General features: G+C 46.2%; 1 protein-coding gene across 8 annotated transcripts in view; it reads left to right on the forward strand.

Moving 5' to 3' along the window:
* The window catches only part of TMPRSS5 (transmembrane serine protease 5), a 92,314-nt gene that overhangs the window by 47,161 nt on the left and 27,304 nt on the right, over window positions 1–17,849 (forward strand). Inside the window, exon 14 of one of the 8 annotated variants that reach the window (XR_002085768.2) lies at window positions 10,457–10,553. The exons of 6 other annotated variants lie outside the window; for them this stretch is intronic. Coding sequence is in view for 1 of the 2 variants with exons in the window: in XM_053900486.1 (XP_053756461.1) it covers window positions 10,457–10,618 (162 nt within the window). In the remaining variant the exon portion in view is untranslated. Of the gene's footprint in view, window positions 1–10,456; window positions 10,619–17,849 lie in introns of those variants that run through there. One more of the 8 variants, XM_053900486.1, reaches the window with a different exon arrangement.

Below are 17,849 nucleotides of genomic sequence, written 5' to 3' on the forward strand. Positions count from 1 at the left end.
AACCACCACAAAATGCAATCCTTGTCCTCCTGACTGTTTCTTTTCTCCTGCTTCTCAGCCTTTTCCTCTTTTCTGGCTCTCATTTTCATCTTTTCAAACATTCCAGGCTGTTTTATGACTTGGCTGTGCCATCACATATGCTGAGTTCTGAGCCCGGAATTTCCTTCCTTTCTCTCTGTCTGCCTGTTTTATTTGCCTCTTTTGGTTCGAAGGAACAGGTACTCTCTCGAATTACTTCATTCTATAGGAACTTTATTTTAAAGATCCCAAGAGAGGCAGACCAGATCTCAGGAAGAGCAGGAACAGATAGGCGGTTCTGATTTCAAGGTGTCTGAAGGGATATCAGCCACAGAAATTCGTGTGCATTTCCTCTAATGTTTGGCCACTAAGTGACTCAGCAACTCTGGGCATCTGCTCTTAACTCTGCTCTCTTCCAACTAATATATGCTTCCCCAATATGTTTTGGTTTTTTTTTCCATCCAGTTTATAGCTTCTGCTTGCTTTTCCTCATCTTATGTAGTTTCTGTTTCCTTATAACTTTGGCTTGAGCCATGGCTCAAATTCTGCCTCATTGACAATCTTTCAGATAGGGCTACTGGGAGGGTGTTCAGGGCCCTTGTGTAGGTAAACAATTTAAAGCACTTATAACAATGGTGGAAGAGGGTCCTCCAAAAATCTTCTTCATTAAAGCAATGAGAACACTGGCAAAAATAGTCAAAATCAACTTTCCTAGAATGCTGGAATTTGACCACAATATACAACAATTTGAGGATCATTCACTCAAGAAATGGCCAAATGTCAGCAAGAACATCATGTTTTCATAGTATTTTAGCTTGCCCTATTCCCATTCCCCTCTCCCTTGCTCCACAGCAACCTTGGAAACGAGCAGCCTCACAACTATGGTTTATGTGAAAATTAGCAGCTTAATAGCTGCCAAAAAGGGAAGAATGGGCTTGGACTCTCCAAAAAACCCTATACTCAGAGAAGAGCTTTATTTGAGTTGTATGGATGCTCCCTGGAAGAGAGCCATTCTCAAGGCTTGCCTTTGTTTAACCCAACTCAGAGCTCAGACATGTAGGACACCATCAAGTTACCAACATATAAATAATGGGAGTCCCAGAAGGAAAGGAGTTAGAGAAAAGGACAGAGAGAAAATCTGAAGGAATAATGGCTAAAAACTTAACAATTTTGATTAAAAACACTAATCTATACATATAAAAGCTTGACAAACTCCAAGGAAGACAAACTCAAAGAGATTCACTCCAAGACACATTATAGTCAAAATTAGAAAAGCCAAAGGCAGAGAATTTTGAAAGCAGCAAGAGGGAAGTAACTCATCATTTACAAAGGATCCTCCAATAAAAAAAAGAATAAATAAATAAAAATACAAAGGATCCTCCATGAGGTTAACAGCTGACTTCTCATGAGAACCCATGGAGGCCAGGAGGAAGTGGGATTACATGTTCAAAGTTCTGATAGAAAGACTGTCAACCAAGAAGTTTATATCCAGAAAAAGTATCCTTAAAAAAAAAAATGAAGGTGAATTTAAGACATTCCTAATTAAGTCTTGTTTTGACTTTTTCGGACACTTTAGAATATGATTTCTTTCAATGTTGACTCCACTGTAGTACTCTATACACTGCCATCTGCAGGGAGGATAGATGAAGGACACACAGGTGGAGGAAGAAGGAAAGTCCCTTGTTTTAGACAGTTAAAGACTAACCTGGAAGAATATGATGTCATCACATCTATCAGAATCAAGAGAAGACATTGATCATAAGGGCCTATTGGCATTGTGGAACCATGATCTCTAAAGCCCTTGGAGGAGATGGCCTGACCATCCCCAGAGGATCATCTGACATGTGGCATGGAGCCCACAGAAAGCAGAAGTACTACAGATGGTGGGGGAGCATGGGTGTCTCCACTGTCCTTGGGTGCTGTAGACTGAAGGGAGCACCATGGATGAACACCTGATACATGAGCCCAAAGATTGATAGTGAACCTTTGGTAGCCCAAAGTCCTGAATTCATCTTGTGTCTGACATGAGTGAGTGTCACCAAAAGAAATGTGACAATACCATCCTGGTTTCCTGACCTTGTGTAATCCCTTGAAAGAAATACTTTGCATTGGCCAGCAGAAGCAATCCTCTTGCCAAGCTGCCCTCCTAGAATCAGGACCCACCTATGAGGGCCTGTGACAACCACATTGCTGTGAGCCCCAGGGCTCTCAGGGAATCTGGTTAATCCCACATATGAGGTAGAGGGTCTGTGAGCTCCCCAAAGGAAAGAAATAAAACAGGGCCTTTGCAGGTCCTCATCCAGGCTTGGGGTGCCCCTTCTAGATGATACTGATAGTCTCCTTAGTCTGATGCTACTAGGCATCAGAGAGAAAGTACTAGCCTCCCCTGAGGTGGGAGGCCAATCCAGGACAGGGGCCCTGCTGGTTCTGATCTAAGGGTGCTACCTTCTCAAGTTCACTTTTCCCTACGAGCCACCTTGTTGGTTAAGTGTTTCTTGGTTTAGAAAATTTCTGAGAGGGAATCTGATTCCCTAGCTGATCAGTTTTGCTCTAGGCCAGTAGTACTCAGGGTATTGTCTGAGGACCCCTGGGGTCTGAGACTCCTTCAGGCTATCTGTATGGTTAAAACTCTTTTCATGATAATACTAAGATTTCATTTGCCCCTTCCTTAGTGTTGACACTGCGAAAATGATGGTGGGCAAAACTGCTGGTGCCTTGGCACAGATGAAGGCAATGCCACCAAACTGTTCTAGTGGTTTTCCACCATATTTTTCACTACCACAGACATTTTAAAAAATCCAGTTTCACTGAAGCGTATATTTGATGAAGCAATAGAGTACTAGTTTTATTAAATCTTGGCTTTTGAGACAAGACATGTATGTCTTTTTTAGGTCTGCGTGGAGCCCCCCTACAGCCCTTCTGCTGCATACTGAAATACAGAGGATGTCTTTAGGAAAAGCACTCATATGACCGAGTTGCAAGCTGAACTAGCCACTTTTTCCCTAGAATGTCATTTTACTTGTGAGATGTATTGATAGAAAAACTATGATTATTCAGATTTGATATTTTGCAGACATTTAAAAATGAACAGAGGGAATCTGCCAGTTCAAGGAAAACAACTGATGGGTTGACAACGATGGCATTTGAAGTTTCAAGCGAACAGTAGGGTTTTGGAAAGCTTGTGCCCACCAGGATCTGGATAGCTTCCCACTTCTTCAAGACTTTCTGATACTGGTGGTGATATTAATGAATGTGTACAGATAGAGGGGAGGATCAAACATTCTGATTCCGGCTTGCTAGGTATGAGGTGCTTTCATTATAGAAAGCAGCCTCAGGGAAGGGGCTGGAAGTCAGACTCTGAGAGCCCCAATAGGTAGGGCTCTGGGGTGGACATTGCCTGAGTTGACACTGGTGGTCTGTATCCTTTGTGGGAGCATGTGGCCCACTTCCTCATGTGGACTGAGAGTTTCTCTAGAAGTTTACTTGTATCATCGAACAACTGTAGAGCTCCTATGGCAAAGGCTTAGGAGAGGGTGGCACTTGAGGCTGGGCTCAACTCCCTCCCCTTAAGCTTACTACACTTGTCTTGAAGGCTCTAGGCATCCTGGGAAGCGACCTCTGAGACCCAAAGGGGAGAAGGGGGTTTGGATGGGCCCACTTAACCCTGACCATAACAATGCTAAAAATAAATGGCTCAGTATCTCAAGCTCTGCCTAGAAGTGGGCTAGACAGCCCCAGTCTTCTATAGCATATCAGATACTGTGTTTTTCAGAAATCCCAACTGAATCCTGAGTATTGCTGCACAAACACTTTGAGCCAGAATGCAAGGGAAGACAAACAAGTCTGAAGACCTTGCAGAGTGACTGAAACCAATGGAGCAAGAGGGAGAGAGCTGGAAAAACATCAAAGCAAAGCCAGTTTTCTTCCAGAGACTCCAGGCTAGTTACAAATGCAGTAATCAAATATCTGGAGGAGCAGAGGATTTGTCCTGGGCTAGGGTTGTGGTGAAAGGTCCCCTCTGATAGAGATGCTCATGTTTAGCACTTTTCTACATGTTTCTGCCACTAAGGAGGTGATGCATAGCGTAGGCTGGTGGTCACAACCCCCATACCCACACTAGTCCCACAGAGGTGGCTGTGGTGAATGTGGAGGCGGGTGGGGAGATTGGAGTTTGGCATGGAGGGATTTTAGCTGAAACAGATATGCTGGTCCTGGGTGCTCTGAAGTCTTTAATGGAAATCTTTCACTTGTAAATAGGTTTTATTTTTCTTTGTATATTCAGTCTAGTGCTGGCCAGCACAGACAGCTGGTGCTTGGTAAATACTTGGGGCATTGTACTGTGAATTGCTTTGTAGGAATAATGTAAATGGGATAAAACAGTCATCATGGGGCCAGCAGCAGAGGAGGCTGGAATTTCCCCAGTGGGCTTATAGAGGAAGGTGAAGCTGTTGGAAGAAAAAAGGTGGGGGCTGGCAGAATGGGAGCATGAGGGCTGACAAAGGAGAACAGGGAGAGGGCTGGAAGATCTCTGATGGAGGTAAAAATGCAGGGGTGGATTGGCAGGTCTTCTGTTGGCTGGAAGGAGAAGTAGAGAGACCAGTTTCCAGGCCTAGGCTCCCTTGCCTGCCAAGCCCCTGGTCAGAGGCATTAGAAACCAGAGTGGAGATTGCACACTAAGATGGCAATTTTGCCAGCAGGGCCCTTCGGCAAACCACGGTTCTACAGACCTTTCTCAGCAAACATCCCCAAATATTTCCCATGTCCTAACATTCACCAACTGTATGGCCCCCCAGTACTCATAGCTGTAGGTCTCTCACCTTTATCCATTCATATGATACTTACTCATTAATTAATCAATTAAAAAATATTTATTGGGGCACCTGGATGGATCAGTCAGTTGAGCATTGGACTGGCTCAGGTTATGATCTCACAGTTCGTGAGTTTGCGCCCTGCATTGGGCTCATTGCTGTTGGCACAGAGCCCCTTTGGATCCTCTGTTCCCCCCACCCCACCCCACCCTGTATCCTACTTGCATTCTCTCTCTTGCTCAAAAATAAATAAACATTAAAAAAAACACATTTATTAAGTGCATCCTGTGTGCCAGGCACATGCTAGGTACAAAGGTTAAAATAGCACAGCCATTCTTTAAGTGTGGTCTCTGGGCCAGCCACATCCGCACCATCTGGTGTGTTAGTTACCTATGGATGCCTAACAAATGATTCCAAAATTTAGTGGCCTAAATCAATAATAACCATCTCTTATCCCTCCTAGTTTCTGGAGCTTCTGGCTTAGGATCTATCATGGAGCGGCTGGGAGTGCAGTCAGGAGGCTTGAAGTAGGACTGGAGGGCCTGCCTCCGAGGTGGCCCATTCACATCGCTGGCACATTGGTGTTGGTTGCTGGCTGGAGGCTTCAGTTCCAACCCCTGTGCACCTCTCCTCAGCGTTGCTTGAGTGTCCTCACAACATGGTGGCTGGAGCAGCCTAAGAGAAAAAGCGACAAGCTGTAATTTCTTTTGTAATCTCATCTCAGAAGCCACACACCTTCACTCCCACAATAGCCCCTTGGTCCCACAAGTCAGATCTACTCAGTGTGGGAGGAAAGCCCACAGGGGATTGACCAGGAAGCAAGCATCAGGAGGGCCATTTGTGAGACTGGGAACTTGTTTGCATAACCCCTCCCGGTGCCTCAGATGCATGCTACAGTCTGGGAACCACTGCAGTGAGATATGAAACCTTCTCTGCTCTTAAACTGCTCATGGCTTAGCTGACGTTACTGAACAATCATGACGCAGTGTTGTAGCAAGGCCATGGGAAGTCAGGGATGTGTTCCCAGCCCAGCATGCCAGGTCCTCCTTAACCTGAGCTCCTCTGCCCCCACCTCTCATTCCTTATTCATTCCCCTCCTACTTGGGCCCTCTGCTGTAGTCTGGTCTCTTCCCATCCCCGTTCCCTCATGTTGTGCTTACTCTCTCTTCTGTGGAATGAGCTGTTAATGGATGTGACGGCATCTGGCATGGTGCCAGACACATAACAATCGCTCCATAAATGCATCCTTGCTTTCCTTTCCCTGTTCTGGATTTCACACTGGGAAGACCCAGCTCCTGCACCCTTCACTTAAGCAGACTCTAAGCTTTCTTAAGGCCCTCCACTTCCATGAAGCGTCTCAGACACTGTTTACCCTAGTTTCTCCCTTCCCTGAGTCTCTGAGCACTTAGCATGTGACTCATACAGCTCAGTCCTTGAGTCCACTGATGCATTTGGTCCTGTATTTTTCCCCTAAAATCCCCCATTTGTGACCATCTTTGCAGCTCTTGTGACTATCTGAGATTGCTTTATTATTCTGTGTTCTTGCCGCTTCCTATCACCACCACCTATGTGGCAGCGCCTACCTCCACCACTAGGCTTAGGTCACCTCCCCCCGGCCCCCCAAGCAGGCTCCAGCTTGGAGAATAGTCTCCAAGTTTGGTTTGTTTTAGCTAATGAGCTCTGACAATGTGCATGGCCCCAAGGTAGGTCCTGGGCTGTGGGCGGGGGTTCTCTTTTAAATGCTAATACCTGTGGAACGACTCTGGGCAGAAGAGGCTCCTCACGTGGCAGAAAGAGTACAGGGCGTAAGGCCTACTGGCTTCCCGGCTTCTCTGGCTACCTGGTAATCCTGGGCAGGTCCTCCTCACTGGCTCAAACTCCAGTTTTCCATCTGTGAAATGGTGCTCATAGCCACCTACATCTGAAAGGTAATAAATACCTAAGTGAAGGACGGATATGATAGAATTAAACTATAATGTTGTAAGGAAACAAATGCCGACGCTTGAAGGTTATCGGTTATTTAACACTTATTTAATACGTGCTTACTGCACACCAGGACCTGTATCAGGCTCTGGATATAAAATGATGAGGGTCCCTCACTTGTCACTTGAGACTTTGCAATGGTTATCAGGGAGAACGAGGCAGAGTGAAGAAGGAGTGGACTGTGTGTGAGGGCAGGGGGAGGGAACGGGACCCTGAGTGGGTGGGCAGGCAGGGGCTGGGTCCACAGGTAGCTCCCAGGCCCTTCAATGTCCTTTTCTCCCTGGCCCCCAGCCTGTCCACTTCCACTGATGCACATTGCTCTCCTGTGTCTTCTTGGTGGACCAGGGCTGGGAAGAGAGGGCAGATGGGGTCTCCGCGGATTTTCCTGAGTTTGGTTTCATGTGGAAGAGGGCCTTTGAAGAGCCTGGCCCAGCAGCCATTATCCCTTCCTTAGGGCCATCCCTCAGGCTCATCCTGCTTTTTCTCCCCCCAAATGTGACAACTGAACTGTGACTAACTTAAATATCCTCAGATTGTTTTCGTTATTAAAAGCAGGTGTCCGTTCTAATTGGGTCTAGGATGAAGTCCCCTGAACAGCTGGCTTAGTAGCAGATGTAAACTTGCTTACCAACATCCGTCTCTTCAAAAGCAGGGTAGAGGGTGGTGGTTGGGGGGCAAAGAAGAACCGGGATCCGTTTGAACATGGCTACATCACCACATTGCCTTCTTTCTTATCAAGAACTGTGTTTGGCTCTCTTGCTAAGTGATGCTCTTGTGGTCCCTCTGGCCTGCTTGGGAAGGAAAGCAGTCATCTGCTTGTCTCTGATGATTTCTTGTTCAGGGAACATGACAGACAGGTGTAGTGGGAAGATCATCGAAGTGGAGTCAGGCGACTACACTTTGTCCCAGTGGCCTTGGCCAACTCTTGGAGCCACCTGGGACCATCTGTCAGATGAGCAGGAAGAATGAGGGTGATTTCTTAAGTTCCTTCTGCCCTCTTGGTCTTGTATTATGGGAGGAGTTTCCAGATTTGTGTCATGCCCTATGATTTTATGAATTCTTCCTGGACCCCCTCAAACCTCTCTCTCCCTCTTCACAAACTAAAATTGCTTTGCACATTAGCATCACTGATGGGAGGAAGGGTTAAATATTACACAAAACATAAGAGATGAATGTTGTAATGCTAATTCCTGGCAGCCTATATGTAATGTTTTATGTCCTATTTCTGTAAGAAAAATTCAAATGAAACATCATGAAGGCAAACTCTGGAGACTGTTCAGGCCTAGATTTCATGACTGGTCTAAATTTGGGTCTGTGTCATTGCCCCAACTTAAATGGCCACCTCTCCAGCCCAATGGTCCTATATGAGGTAATAATATTCTCTATGACAAGCCGGCGAAATGGTTCATCCTTGGTCATTAAGGAATTTAACTCCATTTATCAAATAGCTTCTGAATTCCTATTATGTGCAAAACCTTATCAGGCATGCCGTAGGCAATGAAAAGGACAGAATACACTTTTCCTTAGGGACGTAATTTTATATAGTGTATTTTATGCACTGATTTTCCAAGGAGATAATCATGTGTTGAACATCTCAGGGTGTTAGCATATTGCCTTCATAATAACAGCAATGACTAATTTTTTAAGTTCACACAAAACTATGTGCCTGCCGTCACGTTAAGCACTTTGTGGGTACTGCCTCATTAACCTTCACAACAATCCTGTTCTAGAGATGTAGGAACTGAGGCCCAGGGACTTCAGTAACTTACCAGTGTCTTAAAGCCAGTAACGACAGAACAGGGACTCAACCGAGGTCTGTCTGTCCCTAAAACCTGTGACATTTATCATATGAATAGTCTGCTCTGTGTAAAGTTGACAGTCCAGAAATATTAGTTGAGTAATTGAGTAAGCAAAGAGTGAGAACTTGAAAGAATAAATAAATGGAAAGACTTTGGGGTAGTCCCTGAGGGGCTTCAGGGAGTCACAGGCCACCTCCTTCACCTCACTGAATAGGCCCCAGATCCTGTAGTTGGGAACTGTCTTCTGGGGTTCCTTTCCATTCTAGTCTCTGCTCTCACATCATAAATGCCCAGCACACATTCACCAGTATCTACTTTTTTGAGTGAAGCGTCTGCTTTGAGTCAACCGGGTTTTTTTGTGTTTTTTTGTTTGTTGTTTTGGTTTCGTTTTGTCTTCGCTCTACCTCTTCCCCAAGCCTACTTCCAGGTAGGCTATTATGCATCCATTTTCTGGACTCAGATTCTGAGATGCCCTGGGATGTGTCCTCAGAGTTGTTCACTTATCTCCTTTCCAGATGCCCAGAGTGGAGACCAGTCAGAGGAGCAGGGGACAGCCTGATTTATTGCCCTCAGCCCCAACCTGGCACCCTCATCCACACTCAGAGGCTCTGCCAAGCTAAGGAGAGACCCAGGAACTGGGAGGCTCCAGCCAGGGACAGCTCTGCCATTGAGTCCTCCAAATTCATGAGGAAGGGAGAAGCCTGGTTAGATGCCTCCAGGCATCAGCCTCTGAAGATTCAATGAGGGGGGCATGCCTCTGAGGGCTGATCAGGAAGTCTGTGAACTCACCAGACCATGCTAGAAAATGGAGGGCCTGGTCCTGGTCTGCACAGCCCTGCTTCAAGAAAGGCTGCCTTGTGCTACCTTTGTGTTCACATCGGGAGCCCAGTTTCTTCCACCCTCCTCAGCCTCTCTGCAATCTCAGCCCTGCCTCAAGAAAGGCTGAAAGACCCATTCCCCCTGAAATGCTGAGGCTGTCCTAGAGATGGTGATGGGTTTTGGAGTCGTGGGGGTCCAGAGCTGTTGGCCAAGAAAGAATTCTTGAGATGTCTTTGGAGCAAAACGGTGATTTTATTGAAGCACAGCGATAGGATGCATGGGCAGAAAGAGCTGCACTGGGGTTGTGAAGAGTGACTGGTTCTGTACTGTGGAGTTGGGGGAGGTAAAGGCAAAAGGGAGGCCTCCAGAAGGATTTTTATGTGCTAAAGACTCATAAGATGCCAGGGGCCTTGCTATTGTCAAGCTAAGGCTGTTTTCCCTCTAGTAAGGCATTAATATTAGGACAGCAGGGGGTTCCTGGAGACCTGTTATACTCTGTATTTGCCTCAAGTATTTGTCAATGGGCTGCAGGTTATAAGGAAATTTAATTTTACCTGCCATTTCCTTCTCGCCTTTGTTTCCCTTATCACTATTGAGGGATGATGTTGGGGCTCCAGGAAACTGAGTCTATGGGTTTCTGGAGATTAGGCTGTGGACAAGATTGCCTTTTTCTTTCTTTCTTTTTTTTTTAATTTTTTTTAACATTTATTTATTTTTGAGGCAGAGAGAGACAGAGCATGAACGGGGGAGGGTCAGAGAGAGGGAGACACAGAATGTGAAACAGGCTCCAGGCTCTGAGCGGTCAGCACAGAGCCCGACGCGGGGCTCGAACTCACGGACCGCGAGATCATGACCTGAGCCGAAGTCAGCCGCTTAACCGACTGAGCCACCCAGGCGCCCCAAGATTGCCTTTTTCTTATAATTTACTAAAATATTTGTAAACTGACAGAGACTCCTGTCCTGCAGGACTTTGATCTCTATCAGTTAACCATTTGTTTTCTTTCCTTTCCTTTGTTCTTGTTCCGACAGGAGTGCCTGAGGGATGTCACACACAAGTCCCACCTGGTGGGAGGCAGGGGGGCTGTATTTGCTGGCTATCAGCTTGCCCTATGCTCCCTCATCAATGGGAAGGGCAGGAATGGGCCCAGTGCAAGCTGGAGAGCAGTGAGGAATCAGGGCACCTCTCAGAGGGTGAGTGCCTCCTGGACCTCTATAATTGTGAGTTGACCCCGCAGGCCTGGCCTTCATTGCCAACTGAGGGGAGAAGGGCAAGAGGGAATGTGATTTGTTGAGAGCTTGCTACCATGTCCAGGGCTGAACGGGGACCTCCATACATGGTTCCTTTGACTATTACAATTATCTTCTGAGTTGGGTTTGACTACTCCCATCTTACAGATGAGGAAGCTGAGGCTCAGGAAGGTAAAATAATTCAACTATATTCTCACAGCAAGTGGTGGAGCTTGAATTTGAACCCAGATGTGTCTGATTTCAAAGCCCATGCTGCTCATCCCTGGGTGCTTCTCACCTGGCTCCATTCCTAATGTGGACTCCATGGTTTCCCTCCTGCTTCCTGGCAGCTTCCTGCAGCTGGCTCAGACTGGTGCTTCTAGGGTTAGAAGGTGAATCCTATGCTGTGTGTGCGCGTGTGTATGTATGTGCTCATGTACAGCATACATGTACATTGTAGGAAGCATGGACAGGAGGAGGAAGGTCTGGGGTCTGCAGAGATGCTTCCTCCCCACCACACCTGCCCCACTTCAGGCTGTCCCCAGGCTGCCCTGGGGCTTTGGGGTGGGGGTTTGTTATTGTGTTGTAGGCTCTTGTATCTTTCCCCAAGGTGGGTAATTGCAGATGACTCACCTGTGGAACAGGATCAAAACCAACTTTATTTTACTGAATTCCCCCTTCCTCTATGTGCTAAGAAGCCTTAGGGGTGGGGGTGCGAAGGCTTTCCCAGAAAATTACACCCTGCATTTCCCTTTCTGCTGCTTCTAGGACGTCATTTAAGATGGAAATTAGAGCCCATTATTGCACATTTAATTATCCACCAAATGAATGGCATATTTAATGGAAATGGCAAAATCTTCCAACTTGTGTAAGATTTCTAGTTCATGCATCTCCAGACGTGTTGCAAAATAATTCATTAACTAGAGATGTGAGCTGTTGGGGCTGCCTCAGGGGAAAAGCAGGGCCAAGGAATGGGGCCAAGGATGTGTGAACTAATTAGCTGACATCCCTGCCCTCGGGAACTGAGGTAATGGAGAATTTGCTTCTACTGTGCTTGAAGGTGCAGCCCCCACCCCTTACTAGGGGTGGGGCAGGGAGGCCAGCCCTGGGGCCTCTGGGGCTGAGTGGGGAGAAGGTTGGGGTGGCCCATCTCTTGTCATCTCCCCAGCCCCAGGTTCCCATAGCAACACACCGCAGCCCTAGGCAATATATACAAGTAGCTGTGGGATGGGGGAGAGCTTCAGAGATGGCAGGCACAAGGGAACAATCTCTGAGGCAGTTAGTGGGGGGCAGCCTCTATCACCCCTCTCCCCCTCCTATGTTCTAGCTGTGGCCTCTCTGGCTTTGGCTCGAGGCTGTTGTTATATTTTAGGGATATTTGTTCATTCACTCAACCAGCCAACATTTATGGAACATCTGCTATTTGTGGAAAATCTGTTTGTTAATTCAACCATGCAAACAGCCAACCTTCTTATTAAATACCTATTATTCATTCATTTCCTTGTTCATTCATTTGTTTTAAGCAGTGAACTAACCAGCCAACATGTATTGAATAGCTACTGAATTACTTACTCATGCAACCAATCAGTAACAAAGTGCCTACTCTTTGACCACCCATCCCTCCATCCATCCATCCATCCATCCAATCAACCAACCAACCCACCAACTAACAACCAACAAGCAATCAATAAATTAATTCAGTATTTATTGAATAGTAAAGGCATATTCATTCATGCAGCTCACAAACATATTGAGCACCCACTATATACCAGGCATTGTATAGACACTAGGGAAACAAAGATCAAGACACAAGTCCTGTGTTCAAGGGGCTCAGAGTGAAGTAATGATATTAAGCTAAAATTTATTCAGCACTGAATATATATGTCCATCAATGTGCTAAATCAGCGCTTTACATATATTAACTCATTTGCTATGAAAGGTGCTGTGAAGAAACAGGCATAGAGAGGTTAAATAAATTCCTCAGTGTTACACAGTTTTTGAGTTGATAGAGTTTTGGGGTTTGAACTCAGATTTGAAAGTGTGTGCTCCTAACTATGGTGTTGTCTCCCTAGGTGGGGTAGGGGGCCAAGTATACAGTGCACAGAGGATATGTGGGATTAGCATTTAATGGTACCTTAAAGAAGGCATAGGAGCCTGTGAGCTAGGGGAAGGAAGGAGAGACACCTTGAGCAGGACAATGTTGAGAATGAGGGAATGTAGGCATACAAGATATGGTTTCTACCCTGCAGGAGCTTTTTTTTTTTTTTTTTAATTTTTTTTTAACGTTTATTTATTTTTGGGACAGAGAGAGACAGAGCATGAACAGGGGAGGGGCAGAGAGAGAGGGAGACACAGAATCGGAAGCAGGCTCCAGGCTCTGAGCCATCAGCCCAGAGCCCGACGCGGGGCTCGAACTCACGGACCGTGAGATCGTGACCTGAGCTGAAGTCGGATGCCCAACCGACTGAGCCACCCAGGCGCCCCTCCAGGAGCTTTTAATCAAACAGGGGAAGTGGTAGACACAGATAACTTCACTACAAGGAATAGTGAGGATGGATGACAGGTGTAGGTGTAGGATGTGCTGAATCATACAAAAGGCACAAATGAAATTCGTAGTAATAGAAGGAAAGAAGAATCCTTTCAGCTGGAGGTGATTAGAGATATCATGATGGAAGGGACAGAGCTCAAGACCCACTCTAAATTAAGGCTGAGTGGAATCTCCTAAAACGGGGCTGGTCAGAACATTCCAGCAGGTGGACTGGCTTGAGAAGATGGGCTAGAAAACAAGTGGTGCTGGCTGATTTTCATTTCAGACTCAAGTATGTGAGCGGTGAGTGGAAGAAGAGTCTTTCCAGACTCTTTCTGTAGGTATGAAGGGACTGGCGTGTTCAGTTAGGGAGATTAGGCTTAGTTTAGTAGGGAGTAGGCAGCCACTGAAGGTTTTGAGAAGGGGAGAGTGTGAATTATTCTGTGTTTGTACCCTTGTTTGTATGTGCTAGGAGAAAGACTCCCACAAGCTGCCTTACCCATCCTCCATGATGGCCAGCTTCTGGCAAGATTCAGTCAACAAGAGCCCTGGAAGTACCTCCAACCTGTCAAGAAACATGTTCCCTGCTCTGCCCTTGCTAGTCAGAGCTGTGTCCCTCCAGGAACTGTATTTTTAGCCTTTATTGTAGGTAATTTTAGTACTCAGGTAGGCCTGGGAATCATTGACCTGTATGCTGTTTACCAATCGCTTTTTCCTTTAATCTTAGAACCCAAACCAATATTCTTATCCATATTTTACAGTTGAGAAAACTACGGTTCAGGAAGGTTGTGATGTGTCCAATGTCACCAACTTTTAAGCAGAGTAGCTGGGCTTAAAATCCACATTTCTGAGTCCAATTTAAGCTTCTTGGGAGAACCAGAACCAAGATAGAAGATCTTCGCAATAACTGAGTCCTCATATATTTTCCTCAAACTTGTTTCCTCCAGTCTTTGCATTGCTAAATATTGCCCATCTGAACTAGTATTTGCTACACACAGTCCTCTATGGTCCCCCAGCTGATAATAACCTCATAATCTTGTGGCTGCACCTGGTTTGTATTTGCATGTTTTCTTTCTCCAGTTGTCTCTAAAACTTTTAAAGACAGGCGGTATGAAATAGCATGGCTTTTGGAATCTTTGATCTCTTATACTCCATAATCTCACTCACCCCATCACTCAACCCTTGTATCTCATTCTCTATGAGATGATGAATGGCTTCATTTATGAGATTCTAGGACATCATTCCCTGATCACTCCCCCCATCCCTCCAGTTTTATCACTCACCATTTATGGATTCTTTGTTAGTAATTGCTCAATAAATACGAGCCATTTTCTTATTAGGGTGAGTAGGAGGGAGATGAGCTAGCCAGCTAGACAGAGATAATTTCTAGGGCAAGGAAGGAGCCCCGAGGGCAGGGTATATTATATTTTATGTCACGGGGACCCCAGGAAAGACCATTATTGCATACCTATTCTGTGCCAGGTACTTAAAGACACTATCTGATTTAATCTTCCCAATAGTCTTATGCTTTGTGCATCTATTTTTATTTTATTGAAATAAACTAAATTTCAGGGAGATAAAGTTAAATTCTCTATGTCCCTCTACTTTCAGTGGCAAAGCCAGGGCTTGAATTCACACACATCTGTGTGACTCGGGAGTCCAAGCCCTATCTGCCACAGCCATGGCCTCTGAGTTACAGGTGCTGAGATGAATAACCCAAGGCAGAGGACCACAACTAGATGACAGGGTCTCAGGCCACAAGCTATGTCCAAGGATCTCAGCTCTGTTTTCAGGTTGCTTGTGATTCCCTCTGTCCCATCGGCTCCTACCCCCCACCTTACCCCCCCCCCCCCCCCCCACCAATTTCACCAGAGAGGCCCTGGGTAATGACTCAGCTGGGAGCTGTCCAGCTTCATCTTCCAGACCTATTGGGAAAGACTTCTGAAGTAGATAATGGCTTTCAAAATGTAATTTAACTTAATACACTGCTGTATTGTTACTAATGTAAGTCCCATTGTGTGTGTCTCTGAGGCAGCCAATTATAGAAACTTTGATAAAGAATATGTCTAAGCCAAGGCAACTGTTACTTTTCTGAACAAATGGGATGAGATTTAAGCCATCTGTCTAGGACTGGCATTTGAGGCCTCACTGTAGTTGAGATTCCAGGCTTCCAAGAAAATGTAAGGAAGAAGGTCCTTATTATCCCCTCAAGAGTAGCACTGGAATCTGTGCTGGGCGATCCCTCTGTTCTCATGCTTTATCCCCAGCCTTTCAGCACAGCATGGTGGAAGAAGGCCACCAACATCAGCTTGGGGATTTCTGTGTGCCCATGGGCTGAATTCTTCATGTTAATAAAAAGACATCTCAGAAGACAGAAAAAAAGGACTTTTAAGAAGTATTCTTCAGTTTCAGTGATTAGAGTGGGTCTTGTAACAGATTGCTGGCATCTGGGGACACTGAGTCAAGTCACAATTCAACCCTCATCTAACTGGTATACGGAGAAAGTGCTTAAAATACACACAAGTAGGGGCTCCACTTACCTTCTTTCCAGTTTCTGACATTAATCTCCCCTCCTCTTCCCTCCTACACCAAAGCTGTCACCAAGGGGTTCCACTAGGTTCCCTGCAGAGAGCCACCCTCCCTCCTCCTCTCTGTCACTCAAGCCACACTTCAACAGGCCCTGCACTCTGGAGACGAGTGTGTGATCCACTTCCTAGGAAAGTGTCTGCCTTGTCCATCTGGCTGTAGAGCCAGGCACCTCTGAGATTTCTGAGGATCATCCACTGAACCTCATAGCAACTTGCTTGAAATTCTCATTTTTTTTAATATGATGACAAAAAAAAATCAATCTGTGTATCTGGTATTAAGTTCTCTGTTTAAGAATGTCGGCTCAGGGGCACCTGGATGGCTCAGTCGGTCAAGCGTCTGACTTTGGCTCGGGTCATCATCTCACAGCTTGTGAGTTTGAGCCCCGCATCAGGCTCTGTGCTGACAGCTCGGGGCCTGGAGCCTGCTTTGGATTCTCTGTCTCCCTCTCTCTCTGCCCCTAACCCATTCATATTCTGTCTCTGTCTCTCTCAAAAATAAACAAACATTTAAAAAAAAAAAAAAAGAATGTCGGTTCGGAAGGGTCCTTCCTCTGGGACTTGGAGGTCAAGGGACTTTAGTGCTGTTGGGTGGGGGCACTTGGAGTGTGTGTGTGTGTGTGTGTGTGTTTACATGAAGTGACTAGAGCAGGTGAGGAGTATTGGATGGATGACACAACCTTCTCTATGTCGTCAAGATGAGCACACAGAGGGGAGAGAGCACTGGGCCTAATGGTGTAGCCTTTGCTTTGCCACTGGCCTTGTAGGATTAGGCAACCAGAAGAAGAATGAAACACCTCAGCCTTGATGGAGCCCAGCTGTGCTTTAGGCTTGGCTGTGATATCCAAGATCTTCCCATCTGCCATCACTCCATCAGTCCATCCATTTGTCCATCTTTTCATCCTTCCGGCCAAATTAGTCAGAAACATTATCTTCAGGAGGGTCCAAACTTTAATGAAGGTTCCAAGGCTCTTCAGCCCAGCCTGTCTCCTCTCCATCCTTTCTCTCTTGACCCTCTCCTTCATGCTCTACACCCCGCTGAAATGGCCACACTCTCACCTCCCAGCTGTGGTGCATGTTGTCTCCCCTACATCACACCCTGTCTACTCTGACTCCTCTACCGGGTTCATCTTCCACTCAGCCTTCAGGCTTGAACTGAGATGTCATTTCCTCCAGGAAGCCTGTTCTCACATCCTCCCCATTGCCTGTTGGTGCTCCTTATCTGTGCTTCTTTAGCTTTTGAATTTACTCCATGAGGACACCTGTCACCCTATAGGGGAAGACATGAGTGTCCTCTCGCCTTGGCTGGGTTGTTCGTGGTCTGTGCCCCTGGTGGCTGTGGCTCAGTCTGGTTCTCTGCCTCCCTCTTGGGGCCGTCCAGGTGGCTGAAATCTCTCCCAGAGTCATCCTGGTTAGTGGATCTCCCTAAAGGGGCAGTTTCTACCCATGAATGAAATCTCACATAATTGATCTGTGGTTGGTTTGGGGCATCACAGGGGTTAGGAGGTCAGGGGTTAGAGGATGTGTGATGATTCATTTTATATGTCAACTTGACTGGGCTAAGGAATGCCCAGACAGCTGGTAAAACATTTTTTTCTGGGTGTGTCTGTGAGGATGCCTACCGGAGAGATTAGCATTTGAATTGGTAGACTGAGCGAGGAAAATTACCCTCACCCATGTGGGTGGACATCATCCCATCTGTTGAGGGCTCGAATAGAACATAAAAGGTGGAGGAAGGGTAGATTCACTCTCTTTACTTGAACTAAGACATGAATCTTCTCCTGCCGTTGGACATCAGGGCTCCTGGTTCTCAGGCTTTCAGACTCAGACCAGGACTTTAACTTTCAGCTCCTGATGCACAGGCCTTCAGATCTGCCCTGAATGACACCATTGGCTTTCCTACTTCTCCAGTTTGTAGGAGACTGTGGGACTTCAGGGTCTCTGTAACCACATTAACTAATTCCTAGAATAAACCTCCTCTTACATATGTCTCTGTAGATTCTACTGGTACTGTTCCTCTGGAGAACACTGACTAATATGGGGGAGGGGGGATATATATTCTAACTTTTGTGCGTTTCTAGGG

The sequence above is a fragment of the Panthera pardus genome, unplaced genomic scaffold (assembly GCF_024362965.1).
Source record: "Panthera pardus isolate Hobbes unplaced genomic scaffold, ASM2436296v1 HiC_scaffold_12, whole genome shotgun sequence".
In the NCBI taxonomy this organism is placed as follows: domain Eukaryota; kingdom Metazoa; phylum Chordata; class Mammalia; order Carnivora; family Felidae; genus Panthera; species Panthera pardus.